This window comes from Mesoplodon bidens, assembly GCF_964165515.1.
Source record: "Mesoplodon bidens genome assembly, chromosome: 3".
Lineage (NCBI taxonomy): Eukaryota > Metazoa > Chordata > Mammalia > Artiodactyla > Ziphiidae > Mesoplodon > Mesoplodon bidens.
This window is the reverse complement of record NC_138178.1, coordinates 5,011,671-5,033,521: the sequence shown is the minus strand read 5'-3', so window position 1 is coordinate 5,033,521 and position 21,851 is coordinate 5,011,671. Positions and strand designations below refer to the sequence as shown.

At 44.8% G+C, this 21,851-nt stretch overlaps 1 protein-coding gene across 1 annotated transcript in view; it reads right to left on the bottom strand.

Annotated features, from left to right (window-relative positions):
* Nucleotides 1-21,851, bottom strand: part of ST8SIA6 (ST8 alpha-N-acetyl-neuraminide alpha-2,8-sialyltransferase 6) — a gene marked incomplete at both ends in the record, with an annotated part of 126,287 nt that overhangs the window by 59,716 nt on the left and 44,720 nt on the right. Inside the window, one exon of the mRNA XM_081226977.1 lies at nucleotides 1,526-1,615. Coding sequence (XP_081083103.1) covers nucleotides 1,526-1,615 — 90 coding nt within the window. The remainder of the gene's footprint in view (nucleotides 1-1,525; nucleotides 1,616-21,851) is intronic.

The following is a 21,851-nucleotide window of genomic DNA, read 5'->3' as shown; positions in this document are numbered from 1 at the left end:
GAGAGACTGATCGCCAGACTGATTATTAGGAAGAAAAAGAGAAGGAAAGGCCGCTGGGTCTCGACTGCCATGAGGCACCTGCTCTCCTCACCCCGCACAACTTTCCAACTCGGTCAGGCAAGCGCGCAGCGACCTGCAACTCTGACGGGTCCCTTCCAGGGAGATTTACAGGTGCCAGCCCAGGCCCCGCCATCCCCCCTTCCAGGGACAGCCAAGGCAGCGCCTCTACCATCGGACCCTCAGGCCACAAGTAGCTCTTCCTCGCACGCAGCTTGGAGCTTTTCGAACTCTTTTTCCCCAGTTCAGAGAAGATGGTGCTGGAGACTCTCTGAAGTACAGGCTTGTCAGCAGGTGTGGGAAGCTGGGAGGGAACCACAGCTGGGACTGGGGCCGGGGGTGGGGGTGGGGGGTCAACCTGTTAACCTTCATGGGACTGTATGTAAGCAGCTCGATACAGGTGTGCGTTTCTCTAGATTAGGGTCTGGAATGCCATGGGGTTCTCAAAAAGAGTCAGGGCCTAGAAAAGCTGAGCTGGTAAAACTACACAGAGTGTCTAGTGAATGTGGATTCGGGGACAGATACATAGAGTCCCCAGTGCCAGGGTCGGACCCTGGTCTGCACTGTTCAGCCCCTCACCATCCCCCTCACCCGACGGAGCTTCTCCAAGCCCAAGGTCATTCCTCCATGTGAAGTCTTTTTTTAAAAATTTTTATTGGAGTGTGGTTGCTTTACACTGTTGTGTTGGCCTCCACTGAACAACAAAATGAATCAGCCAGACACACACAGATATCCCCCCCCATTTGGATTTCCCTCCCATTTAGGTCACCACAGTGGATTAGGTAGAGTTCCCTGTACTCTACAGTATGTTCCCATCAGTTGTCTACTTGATACACAGTATCAATAGTGTATATGTGTCAATCCCAGTCTCCCAATTCCTCCCACCACCACCCCCTTTCCCCCTTGGTATCCATACATTTGTTCTCTACATCTGTGTCTCTATTTCTGCTTTGCAAATAAGATCATCTATACCATTTTTCTAGGTTCCACATATATGCGTTATTGTCTGATATGTGGTTTCTCGCAAACAGTCTTATTTTCCAAATGATTTCAAAGACGCCGTGAAACATTTTTTGACACTTACAAAACACCTATTTTAAAGTTAAATGAGGGCTTCCCTGGTGGCGCAGTGGTTAAGAATCTGCCTGCCAATGCAGGGGACATACGTTCGAGCCCTGGTCCAGGAAGATCCCACATGCCGCAGAGCAACTAAGCCTGTGTGCCACAACTACTGAGCCTACACTCTAGAGCCCGCGAGCCACAACTACTGAAGCCCGCACGCCTAGAGCCTGTGCTCCGCAACAAGAGAAGTCACCACAATGAGAAGCCCTCGCACCAAAATGAAGAGTAGCCCCCACTCACCACAGCTAAAGAAAGCCCACACAGCAAGGAAGACCCAGTGCCGCCATAAATAAATAAATAAAGTTCCATTAAAAAAATTACATTAAATGCAAAGAGTAGAACTTACTTTCTCGTTTTGTTAGATAAAGTCTCCAAGCCGGCTTGCAGATTCTGGCATCTCTCTGTCGGCAGGAGGAACTTCTCGTTCAGATATGTGCTGTTTTGTGAAAGAGATTAAAAAATAGATTGATTTAAAAGGAGAGCTTATGAGATACGGTTAACAAAAAGCAGATTTAATTGATAAAGTGGGCCCAACTGAGGTCTGATTTTCATCCCTTTATCGGATTTCTCTGTGGAAAAGGAAATTGACATTTTCACCTACAACAAAGGGTCTAAATTAAAAAAGAAAAAAGTTGACATGATAAAGTCAAACAGAAAAGAATACTCCATGGGGGGCCGTATTTTCAGGTTCTCATATTTTGAGGTTAGTATGTACAATGAACAAGTTATTGAATAGTTTTAATCATTGTGTGTGTAAGCAGGCTTTATTTTTAAAAGATGTCTCTGGCTAGGAAGCATGCAGACACAGGAGATCAGTAATTCTCTCCCAAAAGAAGGCAAGATAAATCTGGCCTTTGATTATTACAGTAGCTGTGATATAAGGGTCTGTTGCTATTGTTTTATGAACTTGGAAAAACTGGAGTTGGAACAAAACCAAATCACAAAGCGAGTTAAGGAGATGGGTCATGGAGTCGGGCTGCCTAGCGAGCCCTGCGGACACATGTGTGCTATTGGACTGATTGAGGCCTGTTTCTGCATCTCTAGTCCTTACCCCATAGTGCTATTGTCATGATATACACACGACAGAGGAAACAATGAAAAGCACCCGGTACCACGCCTACCGCAGTAAATGCTCAAAAAAATATCAACCACCACTTTCCCTACACTTCAGAAACATGCACACAACTCCAACTTCCTGGTAGAGCATCTATTTAATCACCCTGAAGGTATTTGCTGAGGATCTAATATGTGCTGGGAGCCGGGCACAGGAGACTTAGGATGTGGAGCTGGATAACACAGCACACAGCCCCTTTCCCTAGTGGAACTTGCAGTCTGGTTAAAGAGAACGATGTATATCAAACAAACCACCACAGGAATGAATACCAAATTGTGATCTGTGGTTATTAGGATCCTGAAGACAGCAGTGGGTGCCATGGAGGAGTGCAGTGGGGAGATGCCTGCATCCTGGGGGCGGGGGGCCTCTGAGAAAGTGCCATTTGGGTGGAGATCCCCAGGGTGATCCAAGGGCGTTACTTTGGGAAGAGGGGGGAACATTCCAGATAGAGGGGAAAGCAGGTGCAAAGGCCCCAGAATGTTTGAGGAGCTGAAAGGAGGCCGGTGGGGCTCAAGGGTGTCTGGAGCAGAAAGTAGGGGCCAGAGCACACAGGCCTGGTGAACCAGGTTTAGAATGGACCCTAAGGACACAGGGAGCAATAGGTTAGGGGCGAGGAGTGATGGATGGGCCTGGCCTCATGTGTGTTTTAAGTGGTTGACTGAGAAATGAAACGAGGGGAAGCAGGACTACAGAAAAGGTGGGAAAGTTAGGAGGCTTCTGCAGGGCTCCAGGAGAGAGAGGACGGCAACGTGCTTTGCCAGCCAGGATGGAACAGACTATGACGTGCTCAGAGACATCACCCAATGGCAGTTGCTCTGCATCGCACAGGTCTGTTTCTTACTCACGAAATGCCCACTAGACACTGGGTAGCTCTCTAGGGCGGCCGTGCTCCCTGCGACCTAGGAATACTGCGTACTGCACGCTTGGGGCGCCTTCCTTTCAACAGCCCACTTCCATAACTGCTGTGGCAGGGGAAGAAAGTGCTGGAAGGCTTTACTCTGTATCCGGATGCTTCAGCCTGGCCAGAACTAGCTGCAGCCCGACCCGACTGCACAGTGGTTGTCAGAAACAGGCCATCATCCGCTGTGCCCAGAGAAAGAGGCGATCAGGATCCGAGAGTGGACCAGAGCCCACATCCACTTGCCCACTGGCAGGAGGAGAGGCTGACAGACTTGAGATCTATTCTGGAGGTAAAACTGACAGGACTTCATAATAAGTTGGATATGGGAGGTGAGGTAGCACGAGGTATCAAGATAAAGATAGGAACAAGAGAGATTCCGAATTAATCCTGCAGAAGGGCTGCCCAAAAAGACTGCACAAAATACGTATGGGCTCACAAAATCCCTCTTTATCTTCTTTTGTTGGCTGCATTGAGTCTTTGTTACTGTGCACAGGTTTTCTCTAGTTGCGGCGAACGGGGGCTACTCTTCGTTACAGTGAGTGCGCTTCTCATTGCCGTGGCTTCTCTTGTTGTGGAGCACGGGCTCTAGGCACGCAGGCTTCAGTAGCTGTGGCACGTAGGCTCAGTAGTTGTGGCGCGCGGGCTCTAGAGCGCAGGCTCAGTAGTTGTGGCGCACGGGCTTAGTTGCTCCGTGGCATGTGGGATCTTCCCAGACCGGGGCTCAAACCCGTGTTCCCTGCATTGGCAGGCGGATTCTTAACCTCTGCGCCACCAGGGAAGTCCCTCCCTCTTTATCTTGATACGATTTTCTCCCCCTGCCCACTTCCTTCCTCCTTCCGTCTACGTGCCTCACCTTCTGTGCTTTCTGAATGTATTACCGTACTTTCCAAGGATTTGTTTATTTCTAATTTGCTGTGTATTTTATTCAGGCAGCGCCGTTAATGAAGTGAATTACTGAACCAGCAGTGCTTTGAATTCTGATGGCTTCGCAAGACTGAATTTGTGAAACTGTGACATACAGACACCCAGGGTTCGGTGTCAGAGCACTTTCCTTAAATCGGAGAGTATCCTTGTTAATAAAAAGTCCAAACAGCTTTGCCCAACTGAAATCACAGAAGGCCCATGGAAAGCACATGAGGGTACCTGCGGGGAAGTGGAGGTGAGAGAATGAAGAATGAAGCCAGAGGGACAAAAGGGGCCTTAGGTGTCAGCCAGCAGGGCCAGCCTTGAATCTGGGCTCCACTCTCTGACCTTGGCCTTTAAATCCAAGCGTTTGCTTTTTAAATCTTTACTCAATAAGGTAGTTTATAGGGATGCTGCAGATTAAATGTTTGTGTCCCCCCAAAATTCATATGTTGAAACCCTCGCCCCCAAGGTGATGGTATTAGGAGGTGGGGCTTTGGGAGGTGATGAAGTCATGAGGAGGGGGTGACCATGAATGGGATTAGTGCCCTTATAAAATCGGCCCAAGAGGGCTTCCTGGTCCCCTTCCGCCTTGTGAGGTTACAATGAGAGGATGGCTGTCTATGGGAAAGTGGGCTCTCCAGACACCAGACCTGTACATGCTATGATCTTGGGCCTCTAGCCTCCAGAACTGTGAGAAATTAATTTCTGGTATTTATAAGCCACCCAGTCCAGGTCTAGCAGCCTGAATGGACCAAGACAAGGGATTACAAGGGATGGGTATAAAAACAGCTGATACACGAAAGTTACTAAATAAATGTTGTGTTCTTGTTCTCCTAAATGCATTCTGTGTTGTTTCCTCAGTTGTTGTCATTACAATAGGGGATGGTATGGTAATACTTCTCCCACCCACAGAAGTCATTTCACAGTAAAAGGAACAGAAAGGGGAGCCCCTTGAGTTCTCTCTTTCTCTCCTGCCCCCTTTTCATTCAAAGGATCTTCCTAGTTTTCTTCCTTTTCATCTAATGTCATTAAAATCTTCCTAGGAAAACGCTAAAATACTGACCTGTGGAACCCATAAACTTCAAATGTTTGTCTACATTAGGCACCTGGCCAATAGAACCCCTTTCACTGCCTCTTAGACAAGACTCCTAGCTCATGCTGTTTTCAACAATGTTTGTTATTCAAAGTGACAGAAATACAAATTAACAATATAACCTCCATGTTTTAAGATGCTTGAAGACCTGACACCATAAGAGATGCCAGGACCCGTGGAGAAGTGGAAGGCATTAGACCTTCCAGGGAGAGGGCTAGACCATCAGTCCTCTCCATTGTGGGAATAAGTGAGAATTAGACGTTCCTTAGATCTGAGCTCATGAGGAGAACCACAAGGGAGTTACTTGCTCTTGAGACAGGAAAAGAGGAAACCTTTCCAGGTCTGAGCTGAGAGAGGTCATGATCCTATTTGAGAAGATGGCATCCACCACAGATGAAGACATTAGAATAAATCCTCCTCACCTTCTGATTTGGGGACATCTCTCAGACAAGGCAAAGGGGACAGAGGGAAATACAAAGAGATGAAAGTAGGAAATCCAAAGACCTGGGGTCACAAGTACCCTGGCAGAAGATGAGATGGCTCCAAGTCATGTGGGCTGATTTGTAACCCGAGGACGGATGACTGGGGACCAGGTTGGAATGGCCCATCCAAAAGGACTGGATATTCAGGGAGAACTTGAAATGGTAAAGGAAGCAGCAGAGAAAGCACATCAGAGCCTGCTGCTGCCAGGGATCTCACATGTAGGTAGAAGTCTAGGACATGAACGGAGAGGGACCCCTGCCCCCCACAAACTAACTCAATTTGGCGGTCTGAGCAGTTGGGTCTGGGAGACAAAAAAACCCTCTAAGAACCAAAATCTCTGGGGCCAGACTCTCATGGGTTCAAAATAAGATAACAGATAATTGTCTATTATAAAGATAATAATTATCTTTCCATCAACTGATAGTTTTTTTTTTTTAATTTCAATTTGCTGGTGAAAGCCATTTTAAAGAATTTCTTACCAGAATTAGCCAAAGAAGAGAAAAAAATCAGCCTACCTACAATCTGCCAAATATATAGTGGAGAGAGCCCCCCAGGACAAGTCATGGAGGGACGGTGGCCATCCTCCTGGAGATCTGCTAGAACCTGATGAACCAAGCTAGTGCTTGAGGCATCCCAGACCAGAGAGCTGAGATGGCTCTAAATGCCCTGCCAATGTCTCTTCAATTGCTCCATTACAAGATCACAATCTCTGCTTGCACGTCACTAGACAAGATTGCTTGTCTGCTCATTGGTAGCATGGGAAGCATCTCACCAGCATGCCCAAGTTCCTGCTCCTTCAACATTCTCTCACATCCACCTTGCAAATCTGCCATAATGGAGCAATACAGCCTCTGGCCTAATGCATTCCTATACCTGCCCCCTGAGGACTGCTGGGAACAAAATCACCCAGGTAGGTGGGTTGGTGCCTTGATAAATTCATGGTGTCCAGTACGCTAGGCCCTTTCCCTTCTGCTCCATCCTCATGGTCCCTGAGGTGGGTGGTCCTGCATACACATGTGGTCGTGTCATTTCCCTTCCGTGTCCCCCCCTCAGCCTCAGAGGGACACACAGAGCCGTCCAGGACCTGGCCCTTGACCGTAATTCCAGTCTCATCTTTTACTGACAGTTTGCTAACCATTAAATGGTACAAATTCCTTTTGCCATTCCTTGCGAGTCTTAGATTATGGATTTTGATTGCTTTTATTATTGAATTATAGGATTTATTTTTTTGGTACCGGCAACCAAGCCTTCAAGCACGTTTTCATCACTTCAGTATGTCACGGGGGAAAAAAATCTTTAATAAGATGAGGGGAAAGATACACAAAAAATAAGCATTTCTGCTATCATTGTTATCTGTGTGGCTGATCTGAAATTCTATCTTCATAAGTCACACTTGAGTTGAAAACCAACTGGCAAGATTTCACAATATAGCAAGAAGCTTACAGACTACAATGGGTACTGAAAACTAATAAGGCTCTGAAAATGCAAAGAATATCTCTTAACCAGAACAAGTGATTCAGTCCCTACAAAGTAATGTCATCATTATTTAGTTGGTATCCACAAGGTCCACTAAAATACAGAGTTAATGACCTTTAATTAATGCAATATGCATTCAGTCCCTGGACAAATAAAACATCCCAAAGAATAATTTGCGTGTAAGTGACTGAGGAGTGTCAAGAACATCCAAATTCTTTTTTTTTAAATTAATTTATTTATTCTTGACTGTGTTGGGTCTTAGTTGTGGCACGCGGGCTCTTTGTTGCGGCGCGTGGGCTCCTCTCTAGTTGTGGCTCAGGGGCTCAGTAGCCCTGTGGCATGTTGGATCTCAGTTCCCTGACCAGGGATTGAACCCATGTCCACTGCATTGGAAGGTGGATTCTTAACCACTGGACCACCAGGGAAGTCCCAAGTTCTTGGGACATCCAAATTCTATTTACAGTGGCCAGAAAGGGGGCAAAAACTGAGTTGTGAATCTAAATCAAAAGCTTAAAACAGAATCAACTTTATTCTCTCTGAAGAAACAATTTTTAACAGATGGGGAACACAGCCTAAAAATGGAAAGTCCAAAGAATAGGAATTGTTCTATCTACGTACCTTGCACACTCCTTCCCCGTTCCTGGGAAGAGATGCTGATGAGCCAGGAGTGCGTCCTGACCATCAGCAGAAATCCCCCTGTCCACTGGTGTGACAACTGGCCTGCCAGCTCTAGGACAGACGGGACAGGGGCCAACTGTGCTCACTTCAAGCTCATCAAGCAAACACCTAATTATCATGTGCACCCCATGCCATGCAAGTTCCCCGAGGGAGAAAGGCAAGCATCCCAGTCTACCGGGAGAGTTGATTACTCTTTTTAACTGACAAATTAATATTCTGGTTTATGAGTGTGGTGAACACAAGTCTGCCTTTGAAATCAGACCCAAGAACTGACGAAATCAAGTCTTGGTGTCTACAGAGATGAGGGGAAGACCCTGGCCAAACTCTTTGTTCAGTCACTCACCAGGCATCTGTGCCACAGAGAACTATGGCTACTGGAGAAAGGACGGGGACAAAACCGTGTCCCTGTCACCTTGGAGCAAAGAGCCTGGTGCAGAGGACAGACAAGGAAGCACACGCTTACCATGCTGAGTCTGCAGAATGGATGCTGGCTATTTCCCACCATCACGTTACTTTCAAGAAACCATGAATCTGTGTTTTGGTGGATATCATTTAATTCAAAATATTAAGAACCGCTTTGAAAATGGCTACATTAGAATTTCACTTCCTTATACATGAACACTGCAGCCACCTTAACTTGCAGAAATTTCTACAAATAATCTCTGCTAACTTGGTTTTTCACCTTGACTTTTTACCTGTCTTTGGTTACCTTTGACAACGATTAATTAACTAACTCTCTTACTAAATCAGTTACCCTACGGTATTCTGGTCCCTCCACCACTGTTGATAGTTTTCAAAAATGGACAGTCATTCGGCTTCCCTGGTGGTGAAGTGGTTGAGAGTCCGCCTGCCGATGCAGGGGACACGGGTTCGTGCCCCGGTCCGGGAGGATCTCACATGCCGCGGAGCGGCTGGGCCCGTGAGCCATGGCCGCTGGACCTGCGCGTCCAGAGCCTGTGCTCCGTAACGGGAGAGGCAACAACAGTGAGAGGCCCACGTACCGCAAAAAAAAAAAAAAAAAGGACAATCATAAATATCATACAGATATGAAACGAACATGCATTAAAGATTTTCTTTTATTCCCCATAAGGGAACCAGTTCAAAGCAGAAGCCACAGAACACACAGACTTATAGATCAGTACTGAAATGAATGTGCAAATAGAAGGAAGTCCATTGGACTGCTACCAGATAGGATGTAATCTGCATATTGAGAGATAAGAATTATTTTGTGTTGCTCTGAGCTAACTACATCTTGCAGAGCTGTAAAACTGTTCCCAGGAGGATCAGTATCAGCTAACTCAGAGGTGTGTGATCTGAACAATGCCAATGTATCCATTGAAGCACACAACTTCCCATTAACAGTACCACTGCCTACCACTATAAAGTTAAAAGAAGGATCAAGAGTAGGGAACCTAAAAGACTTTCACTCCATCTAACTTGCAGTCTCCTCCACTCCACAGCTTGCCCAAGGGGAACAGGTGGATCTGGTTTAGGTATAAGCCCTCTGAGGCACACAGGGAGCACCGCCTTACCTAAGCAGGTTGAAGTAAGGGTCACCAGAAGGACAAGTCTGATACGGAGAATGATTTTCTTTTTTTCTTTTTGCGGTACGCGGGCCTCTCACTGTTGTGGCCTCTCCCGTTGTGGAGCACAGGCTCCAGACGCGCAGGCCCAGCGGCCATGGCTCACGGGCCCAGCCGCTCCGTGGCATGTGGGATCTTCCCGGACCAGGGCACGAACCCGTGTCCCCTGCATCGGCAGGCGGACTCCCAACCACTGCGCCACCAGGGAGGCCCATGGAGACTGATTTAAACTTCAAGTCCAGATGGGCAAGAGGAGGGTCAAAGTAGAGGTAAAATAAAATAGGAGCAGACTGAGAACAAATGGAAGAAAACAAGTGACTAGCACTGGACCATTCGTGCTTCTTTTCACTGGTCCTTAAGTGTGAGATCCTTGGGGCCTTGAGATCAACTCAAAAGTGTAGACAGGATGGAACTGCTCTCAGTACAGTGTTTCTAAGTCTTTTAAAACCCACCTCTAACAATATTTTCTTACTTGATACAGCCAAGATTATTCTGACCTTTCTTTAATGTGCTTTGCATTTGCAAACTTTGGATAAGCTGAGTATATTTTTGATACTAATAACCAGATTCTTTGATGCAAAAATTCTGACATGCTTTCCCGGTTAAGCATGAAGGTGATAACAGCAACATCCACTGGACGGTCATCAGGCGCTATGTATTGCTGTCAACTTGATTCATGTGTCATACACTCCTCACAACGAATATACAAGGTAGGGACTGTGCCCATTTTATAGCTGAGAGAAATAAGACACTGGAAGATTAAAGAACATACGTAAGGTCACTCTGTTAGAACTGGAGTACAGTTTTGAACCCAGACACTACGTGTCTGTGTTCTTAGGCACTGTGTTATTCCACCTCCCCTTATAGGGAAACATTTGTTCTTCAGTGGAGAGCTGTTCATTGTCTACAGCACTCGCCACTCCAGGTTACCTGATTCTGAGTCTACAGGAACTGACAAATGGTCTCTCCTTGACCAAACTCTAGTCAAGCTCCTCTGAGGTCTTTTTCAACTAGGACCCATTTGTGGGCATGTCCTTAAGAGACCAGTTTTAACAAGAACCCTGCTAAGTCAGCTCATCCAGAATCCCCCATCCTCCAGGTGGGATCACCCTTGCTATCTGACCCAATTCCTCATCCTCCACCATCCCCCAGGCCATATCCAATCACCCTGGTCTGCCTTTGGCAAGATTCCTCGCAGGCTGGTTTGGCGAGAATCATCCGTTACCCCTTGATGTTCCCTCCACTGACCCCCACCTGCTCCTTGGCTATAAATTCCCACATTTCCTGTTGGATTCAGAGTTGAGTCCCATCTCTCTCCCCTACAGCAGAACTCCACTGCAGGAGTCCCTACACCCACTGCAGTAGTACTGCATAAAATCTGCCTTGCCTGCCTGTCCTTTAACAGAGCTATCTTGCAATCCTATGTATTGAAGTTAAGTGATAGCAACATAAGACGATTCTTGTCTACGGGCAAATGGGTTATGTCCAGGGGAGAGACAACCCTTCCCCACAGTGCGAAAATCTTTGTCTCCCTTGCCATGTTCATCTCAATATGCCTGACCTATAAATGCATCTTGTTCCTTTGAACGGGCTGTCACCCCTTACCCGCTTCCTCAGTGATGAGTTAAATAAAAATTTTAAAAGTGTTCATTTTCATATCTGTATGAGAGCCACGATTTTACCTTTTAATTAAAATTATCTTTTAACACTCTGAATGAGCGTGCTGGAAGCATTTGCAAGTTGAATAAACACTACCTGATAAAGAGGACAAACTCTGGTGGCAAACATCACAGCTCAGATGCCTACTCTGCTACACACTCGATGCTCGGCCCCTTAAAAATTATTTAGCCCCTCTATGCTTTCAGCTTTGTGTGCAGAAGGGGGGTGATACTATCTCTTCGACAGATCTAATGCAAAGTTTGTAACTGATAATGCATGAAGAACGCTCAGCACGGTGACTGGAACAGAGAGCCCACTTAGGCAGTGCTCAGCAGGAGTCCTCAAGGTGGCCATCAAGATCACGGAACGCCTCTCGAAGCAGTGCTTGTCAAACTGCAACGTGCCCATGAGTCACCCAGGAACTTTACTAAAATGCAGCTCTGGGATGGGGCCTGATAGTCTGCATTTCTAACCGGCTCCCAGGTGACGCCCACCCTGCCGGACTGAGGATCACACTTTGACAAAGCATGATAAGCCTCCTGGATCAAGTTCATCTGCTCTGATAGATGTTTCGTAATAGTCTGGAGTAAGACTTCCAAGAAATGTGGGCCTGTCCTATGGCCAGAAGCATGAGTGGGGAGAAGCAATGAAACACTTGACAGAACCACAAGAGCAAAATGAGCTAAGTTACCATGTCACTAAGGAAGAGGCGTTTTTCTTTTTCAGAGGAAGAGCTCAACCAAGGAAATATTGTAAGAGGAGACATACGGTACTGAGACTATTTAACATAACTGCTTTCCTGAGTGGGACCCAGCGTTCACCCTCTCAGGAGCTCTGCTACAGAGAACACCCACCCACCATCCCTAACACCTTCACTCAGGCTTAACCAGCCCGTCAAACACACCGCTCCAACAGGCATTATTCAAGCCAACTGGATGTAGCTGGAGGATGCAATGTCTTCTAAAAAAAGGCCAATGGACATGTGTTGGAAACATCTCTAAAATGTCCATAAAATCCACATTTAAGTGTCCATGTCAGCTATGCAACCCCAGTCACGAAGTTCCTTGTCCCAACCAAAAAACAAATGAGGAAATTCCTCTGGCAACTAAATGTCTCTTCAATAAAACTGGGAGAACTGAATTCTGAGATAAGATCTTTAATGAGAAAATAACTTTTATTTACATTCCATACTGACTCTCTGGTGCTGTGTGAGACGGCACTTGATAATTTAAAAATACTTAAATATTAGAACCATAACCACTGTTACAAGTTTAGCCATCAAAGGGCAAAAACCCTCTTATAACGTGTAAGTTCATAGCTCATTTTAATATATTCATATTTCATACTCATTTTCAGGAAAGCATTAGTGCAACCGAGCAGGACCCTGCAGGGCCCTCCTGGGTACAAAAGCCCTTCCTTGTCCCTCCTCCCCATTACTAGTTTGTAGAAAAAGGCTTTAGTCTCCTAGGTCTTCCCTGCGTTCCAAAAAGCAGGCACAAGCAGTGACTAATTAGGAAAGTGAGCGAACACAGAAACAAAGGAAGAGCAGTTGAACAAGAAAAGTCATGACAAGAGTTCAGTGATAAAACAGAGTCCTAATTCCTCCTCAAGGGATATGCATAATAATCTGATGCATATCTTTGTGGGCTTCTTCAGGAACCTCTCCCCCACCCAGGTGGAGGATGGTGACTACATGCTGACCACAAGCACTAGACCCCAGACTGGCTAGAGCCAGAAGGTCGATGACTGAGATTTTGGAAACATCACCCTGTTACCTCACCACCAACCAATCAGAAGAGAGTCATGCACCCTGCAGCCCTCCCCCAAAACGTTACATTTAAAAACTATTCTCTGAAAGCCATCAGGGAGCTCAGGTCTTTTAAGCATTATCTGCCCGTTCTCCTTGCTGGGCCCTGCAATAAACGCTGTATTTTCCTTCACCACAACCCAGTCTCAGTGGATTGGCTTTGCTGCATGGCTGGTGAGGAGACCCAAGTTTGGTTTGGTAACATTAGGGTCAAACGCTGGGGACCTCATGTAGAAAACTGAATGGAATCTTCTTTAAAATAACAAAATGAACAAAGTTTAATAGGGTGGTACAATGGTTTCTGATCAGCAGAGCAAGGAAAATTTGAAGCAATGAAAACTGATGCCAAGACTGGACTCCAGTATGGAGAAGCTGCCCAGTCAGTGTGGAGACTCCAGGGAAATATATGCTACCAAAACAGAAATACTCCAAAGGCTAGTTGCTGAACACATCTGATCAGCGAGCAAAATCTTAATTGACTGATCTAATCAAAACTGGTGGATCTTACAAAGGCTGTTTGGGCTTACTTGTGGAATTCAGGTTAGTGTCATCAGAATAAAAATCTTTCAGAAATCATGTCCAAACATTTGGCGGCACCTGAATTGTGAAATAAAATTATGAGAAGAGTATGTCATAATAAAACAAAAATAGCAAGTGGAACGTCATCTCACTGTGGCAATTTTATAAATGTGAACCGAGGCAGGCCTTATCACAGAATAATGATGCTTTTTGAAATTCTGAAATGGAAAGAGGGGAACGGCTTCATTCAGTCAACACAAAGCTCACCGGAATCTTGCCGTCAATAAAGATTTTTTTCTGTGACCCACGTTGTGTAAGGCAATGACGAAAAAACTATATACTAAGGGAGTCTCCTGCACTGTTGGTGGGAATGTACATTGGTGCAGCCACTATGGAGAACAGTATGGAGGTTCCTTAGAAAACTAAAAATAGAACTACCATATGACCCAGCAATCCCACTACTGAGCATATACCCAGAGAAAACTGTAATTCAGAAAGATACATGCACCCCAATGTTCACTGCAACACTATTTACAATAGCCAGGACATGGAAGCAACCGAAGTGTCCATCAACAGAGGAATGGATAAAGAAGATGTGGCACATATATACAATGGAATATTACTCAGCCATAAAAAGGAATGAAATTGGGTCATTTGTAAAGACATGGATGGACCTAGAGACTGTCATACAGAGTGAAGTAAGTCAGAAGGAGAAAAATACTGTACATTAATGCTTCTATGTGGAATATAGAAACATAGTATGGATGAACTTATTTGCAAAGCAGAAATAGAAACACAGCTGTAGAGAACAAACTTATGGATACCAAGAGGGGAAGGAGGGGGTGAGATGAATTGGGAGATTGGGATTGACATTTATACACTACTATGTATAAAATAGATAACTAATGAGAACCTACTGTATAGCACAGAGAACTCTACTCAATGCTCTGTGACCTAAATGGGAAGGAAATCCAAAAAAGACGGGATATATGTATACATTTAGCTGATTCACTTTGCTGTACAGCAGAAACTAACACAACACTGTAAAGCAACAATACTCCAATAAAAATTAATTTAAAAATTAAGGTACCCATTTTGCTGGTTAGGATTTGAGGTAAACAGACATGAAAAGTGCAATAAAGACAGACATCTTGTTGAGAAGTGAAGTTCTGGCTGAAGAGATGAATAGTTAGAATCTTCAAATATAGATTATCAAGCTTTACAAGGGTTACTGTGTTGAATTCTATTTGACCTTTAATCTCAAATGCCATTAAAAGCAACATAAGCAAAAAAAGAATGTTGGAATCTCCACTTCATGTGCTGACTCACTATTTATACTTTTTATTTGATCTTCTAAAGCTCCCTTTGTTCTCATAAAAAAAAACTATAAACTAGAATTTGTTCAAAAAGCAACCTCCAGGGGCTTCCTTGGTGGCGCAGTGGTTGAGAGTCTGCCTGCCGGTGCAGGGGACGCGGGTTCGAGCCCTGGTCTGGGAAGATCCCACATGCCGCGGAGCAACTGGGCCCGTGAGCCACAACTACTGAGCCTGCGTGTCTGGAGCCTGTGCTCCGCAACAAAAGAGGCCGCGATAGTGGGAGGCCCGCTCACCATGATGAAGAGTGGCCCCCGCTCACCGCAACTAGAGAAAGCCCTCGCACAGAAACGAAGACCCAACACAGCCAAAAATAAATAAATTAATTAATTAAAAAAAAAAAAAGCAACCTCCAGAATTTTCCCTTGATTCCCTGTGACACATTTCTATGTCTGCCTTTGACGTGATTGTGTCTTCCTTACCTATTAGTAGCTCCCTAATAAATCTGAGCAAATGGATGAATGAATAAATGATCAATGAACCTGAGATACTTGAAGATTATAATTTATCCAGGGAAAAAGAGATTCCAGAGCTGATCAGACTGAAAAGTAAAATAAAATTCTAGGAAAATAAAAGTCAACAGGGAGAATGAGAACCAAAAGGATCTTCAGATTAACCCCCAGATAATTATAAGATGTAATTAACCAGAAGAACCCAGTCTCTGTTCATTCTCTTTAACTGAGATTTTACTGCAGTTAAAATGATGTCAAAATGCTCTCATTAATAATGGATAAAAGTGTCAGAGAACTGGCTCACCAAATTTACTGTGTTTAGGTAAATCATACTTAGGAAGGGTTATGAGAGTGTCCTAGGAGACCGATCCATCTCAAAATGGAGCAATATAACAGATGAAATTCAACAAGGAAACAGCACAACGTAATAATCCTTGAAAAGAGGAAATACAATTACTCAAATGAGGTGTTGGGTTCTGAGCAGTGCAGTCGATCAAGTCTCATTTCACGAAACTCAGGAGCAATACTCAACAAAATTGAACTCTTGATTACATTACAGTGTATTAATCTCATATCAGCATATTCACAATTTCTCAGCTGATTAAATGTCCTGCTGTTATTTTACTGGAGATTTGGAATAATCCGAATCCTGTTAAGTCAGAGCTACGGGGTCTGGTTCTGGATTTTCTGCAACTTAGCAGGGCTCACGCTGTGTGTCTCTTTTTGTCACGGGGCTGCTTTCCTGCAACATCTCATGTCCCCCCTTACACACCTTCCCCCTGCAGGATAGTCCTTCTCGCTCGGCTAATTCCTAGTCCCATCTGCTACTCATCTGGAAAACTAGAGTTTGTGAGTAGGATCATACATGGTAATGAGTTCTAATGAGTTTTTAATGGACCACACTTCACAATGAACATACCTGTGTTAAAAAAAAAAAATCTTTAATCGGGGAGGGATGGAGTGGGAGGATGGGGTCAGCATATGTAAGCGAGTATATAGAAGATGGTTCAACAACAAGGTCCTACTGTAGAGCACAGAGAACTATATTCAGTATCCTGTGATACACCATAAGGCAAAAGAGTATTTAAAAAAAAAGAATATATATACGTGTATAATTGAACCACTTCGCTGTACGGGAGTAATTAACACAACATTGTAAATCAACTTCAACTTAAAAAAAATTTCTAAGAAGTCTTTAAGGAATGTCCTTCTGCCCTCATCCCCAACCCTGGTGGCAAAGACAGCCCCCTTCTGGTCTAGACTGAGGACTGAACCACTGAGCCTCTGGAGGTGCTGTGGACCCTCTTACTCCCCCGGGGGTACCTACAGCTACCCAGTTCTCAACTTCCCACCCAATTCCCACTGGACAGATTTGCCTTTCCCTGTTTTCACCTTGGGGATCTCGCCTGGACATGGTGGGCAGTCACTGTGACCGCCCTCACATCACCGAGATTTGGCTTCTATTGCCCTGGACAACACTTGCCCTCTCCCAGCCCCCGCTCTGGCTGCTCAGAGACTCACCCACACCCCGCGGACTGACCACTGGCCAAGCCAGCCCCAGAAACTCAAAACTGGGATTCAGAGGGGGTGAATCATCCAAGCAGAGGCCCTAAGATAGGGATTCGGCATCTGAAGCAGGCCCCAAGTTTTGGAGAGAAATGGGCTCTTCAAGCCACACCATGCAACCCCCCGTTCCTGCGTAAGTGTCAGGCCACGTGGGGGGCTAAGGTGTGACCTAAGAAGTTCATGCACAGGGATGACCCTGAGTGAAGACCAATTTGCTATGAATCCTTAATTTGAGCCTAGGAAATCCAAGCAGTGTGACATCAAAACGGCTGCGTCGAGGTATCCTCCTTTGGTCCGAACCTGCATTTTTTCTGATATACAGACCTTTTGGGAACATTATCTACAAGAATTTTACAGGAATTAAGTGCATATGAATACAGGCACACGTCAGAGACATTGTGAGTTTGGTTTAAGACCACCGAATAAAATGAATATCACAATAAAGCAAGTCACACGAATTTTTTGGCTTCCCAGTGCATATAAAAGTTATGTTGACACTATACTGTAGTCCATTAAGTGTGCAATAGCATTATGTCTAAAAAGGCAATGTACACACCTTAACTAAAGAATACTTTATTGAGAAAAAATGCTAACCATCATCTGAGCCTTTAGCGAGTCACAGTAGTAACAGCAAAGATCACTGATCACAGATCACCATAACAGATACAATATTAGTGAAAAAAGTTTGAAATATTGCGAGAATTACCAAAATGGACACAGAGACATGAAGTGATCAGTGGATGCTGTTGGAAAAATGGCACTAACAGACTTGCTGGACGCAGAGTTGCCACAAACCTTTAACTTGTAATAAATGCAGTATCTGTGAAGCTCAATAAAATGAGGTCTGCCTGATTAAGAGAATCCAGAAAAAGCTGAGATATATGCACACACAGTGCTAGCATTTTATTACCTAACATTCTTTTTTCAATTCTATCAAAACATGAGTGCATTTGTTAATTCAAGAAATATAATATTCAGAATGATTATTTTTCTTATAGCTGTGGGGTTTTCCTTAGGCAATGAACACTTTCATCTGATTCAACTACTTATTATCATTTTTTTTCAACTCTTCTATTTCTTTCCCAGTACTAATACATATTTTCTCAACGTCTTAAATCTCTTTATTACATACAACTGAATGTAATTTGGAATTTACAAGTCTTATCACATGCTCATTCCGCCTGAGCAATTCTAAGTGTAAAAGGTACCGTCTGCAGGTATTTCTTCGGAGTTCCTGCAACTTTTCGCTTAAGATTCCTGAAATTAATAGTATGACTCTTTGATATCTTTTCCATCTAGTCATTTCTGGCTTCTGGAGAACACCAAAAAGCCTTACGTATCCAATGGCCCACCTGAAACTTTTTACTTAAGGGTTGTCTGAGACGGAAGTACTGACCATTTTGCCAAGGGAGTTGGCCCAGAGCGAAAAACAAGCAGAATCAAAAATGTTTTTGCAACAGTGCAATTAGTCACTCATCAATCCAGCTTGTGAGTGACAGCTATAGTGGAGTACCTTAAGGAAATCAAGATATATCTATGATATTACTTTATCAGCCTAATAATTCACTTTACAGCTTACCAAGTATTTGCATTTAATCCTTGGAATAATGCTGTGAAGGATCCTTTTTTTTTTGAATTTTATTTTTTTATACAGCAGGTTCTTACTAGTCATCCATTTAATACACATCAGTGTATACATGTCAATCCCAACCTTCCAGTTCATCACACCACCACCACCCCCGCCGCTTTCCCCCCTTGGTGTCCATATGTTTGTTCTCTACGTCTCTGTCTCTATTTCTGCCCTGCAAACCGGTTCATCTGTATCATTTTCTAGGTTCCACATATATGCGTTAATATACGGTATTTGTTTTTCTCTTTCTGACTTACTTCACTCTGTATGACAGTCTCTAGATTCATCTATGTCTCTACAAATGACTCAATTTCATTCCTTTTTATGGCTGAGTAATATTCCATTGTATATATGTGCCACATCTTCTTTAACCATTCCTCTGTTGATGGGCATTTAGGTTGCTCCCAAGACCTGGCTACTGTAACGCTGTGAATGGTCTTAACCACCAGTTTTGCATAATAAATCAAATTGACTGCTGTTAACTTAATACATTCTACTTGTCCAGCTCACCTCCTCCAGTATTTCTCTCTGCAGTGATTCATCTCATTGCGATCTCCCTCCAACACAAACTCCTGTCTTCATTTCCCTCCTTCCCCAGCTCACACCCTCAAAAACACTCTCTCTCTCTGTCGCCCTTGCCCGGAAAATGTGGAGCCCTGGATGCACCCAACTCTGCCATCTGGGCCATCCCTGGACCAGCCAAATACTGCTGGAGAAAAATCACCGACCTCTGCTGAATGAGTTCACTTGGAACTCTGCTCATTACTCTGCAATAACCTAAATGGGAAAAAGAATTTGAAAGAGAATACATATATGTATACGAACTGTACATGGATACTCTGCTGTACACCTGAAACTAACACGACAATGTTAATCAACTATACTCCAATATAAAATACAAAATTTTAAAAATAGGGGCTTCCCTGGTGGCGCAGTGGTTGAGAGTCCGCCTGCCGATGCAGGGGACACGGGTTCGTGCCCCGGTCCGGGAGGATTCCACATGCCGCGAGCGGCTGGGCCCGTGAGCCATGGCAGCTGAGCCTGCGCGTCCAGAGCCTGTGCTCCGCAACGGGAGAGGCCACATCAGTGAGAGGCCCGCATACCGCAAAAAAATAATAATAATAAATTAAAAAATTAAAAAAATAAAAATAAATTTAAAAAAAGAAAGAGGAAAACTATGCTAAATTTTAAAAGGTCAGGCACAAAAGGCTACATGTTATATGATTTCAAGGACAGGGACTCTCCAGAATAGGTAATCCACTGAACCAAAATGCAAATTAGCTGCTGGCAAGGACTGGAGGGACAGGGCCTGATTAATGGCTACAGAGTTTTCTTCTGAGGCAAATGGAAATGTCCTGAAATTACATAGCGCCGATGGTTGCACAACGTGTTGAATGTACCAGAAGGCCCACAATTGTACATTTTTAAGTGTTTTACGTGATTATTTTACGGCATGTGAATTTCATTTCCATAAAAAAATGATAAAGTGAAAATAAAATAAATTCAGCTCTGCAAACTTCAAATTGGCATTGAAGTTTGGCAAGCCTACTATGTTTCCCTAATAAACTTCACTCTCCTCTCTCAAAGTCATTACTTCCTTTTTTCCCTCTGTACCAACCTCCCACACTCCCTAACCCCTACCCTCTTACCTCATAGCCTTACCTCCTACTCCACTGCAGAAACAGAAACCCACAAAGGGCAACACCTTCGTACGTCTTCCACTATATCTAAAACCTCTCGCCTTCTGGGCTTCCATTAGTCTACTCAGCACCACAGACTGGGTGGCTTAAACGACAGACATTTCTTTTCTCACGGTCCGGGAAGCTAAAAATCAAGGGGCCACTGGGATTGGTCTCTGATGAGACCTCTCTTCCTGGCTTGCAGATGGTCACCGTCTCACTGTGCCCTCACGTGGACTTCTTCCTGTGGGCACACGTGGAGAGAGAGCTCTCTGGCATCTCTTCCACCTTTTATAAGGGCATCTGTCCTATTGGATGAGGGCCCCAAGCTTATGACCTCATTTAATCTTAACTACCCGCCCTAGAGACCCTGTCTCCAAACACAGTCAAATTGAGGGGTTAGGGCTCCAGCACATGAATTTTGGTGAAGACACAGATCAGTCCTTAACACTGCCCATCCTCTTCAGGTTACCATGAGTCACAAGAGAAACAAAGTCCCTGCTCCCAACAAAAGCCGGTAGCCCCCCACCGGCTCTGGGTCCCCAGCCCTTAGCACCTTCTTAAGAAAATCACTGACCCACCCATCTCTTTCTTTTGTGTAACCAGGGCCTCCTGTGGATCCTTCTTCCAAGAATTCAGAGGTCCTCCTCCCTTGACTGCATGGTCTTTCTCCACCTCCCAACTCATTTTTCTACCTCCCTTGGAGACAAGAATTCTCGAAAGAATTCTCTAAGATTACTGCTTCCCCTGCCTCAACAATTTATTCACTCATCAGACCACTCAAATCTGGCTAAAACTGCTTGCCTCAAGCTTTTAAACATCTTCCATGCTCCAAATTCAATGGACACATCTCTTTCCATCTTACTTGATTTTTCAGCAACACGTGACCCAACTGAACACCCTCTGTCCTGAAAACCCTCCTCTTACCGGACTCATGACATCATACTCTCCCGGTTGCCTTACGCTTGCTTCGACTCTCTTGCAAACCTCCAAAGACCGGCGTGCCCTAGAACTGGCTGTTGCCAGTTCATCTCCTCGTCTCCAGCTATTTCTAATGCTAAGTGAGCTCATCCCGTTTCTTGGCTTCGAATCCCGTCTCTCTGGTGATGACACCCAAATTTATACGTGCAGCTCTGACCTCCCCCTTGAGCTCCAGACTCGTTTATACACTCCAAATGCCTGGCTGACAGTTCCTCCTGGACGTCTAATAGTCTTGTCTAATGTAGCACATCCAAAACATAACCCTTGACTTCCTTTTCCCTTTCCAGGCTTCCCCATCTCAGTGGATGGCAATGAACTTCTCAAGGCCCAAATGGATCATCCTTGATTTCTCCCCTTTGCTCATTTCCCCCATCCAGCCTTTTAGCAGTTCTGCCTCAAATCTATCAACTTCTCTTTATCTCGATTCCTATCACTCAGGTTCCAGGCACACCTTCTCTTGTATGGACTGGAGCCAGGGCCTCCCCGAATGGTCCTTGGGCTTCCACCTTGCCCCACTGCCATCCACTCCCTATGCAGCCGCCAGGGGAAGCTTCCAAAGATGTAAATCATATTGTGTCATTCTCTCGCTCAAGCCCTTCAGTGATTTCACTTATTAGAAAAAAACTCAAAACTGTCACCACAGCCTGTGTCCTACAACGTGACCTGACTTACCAGATGGCTCTGATAAATCCCCCCCTCCCTCCCCATGCTCCATTCTTTCTGCTTCTCAAACACGCCAAGCTCAGGGTCTGGTCACTCGCTGTCCCCTCTG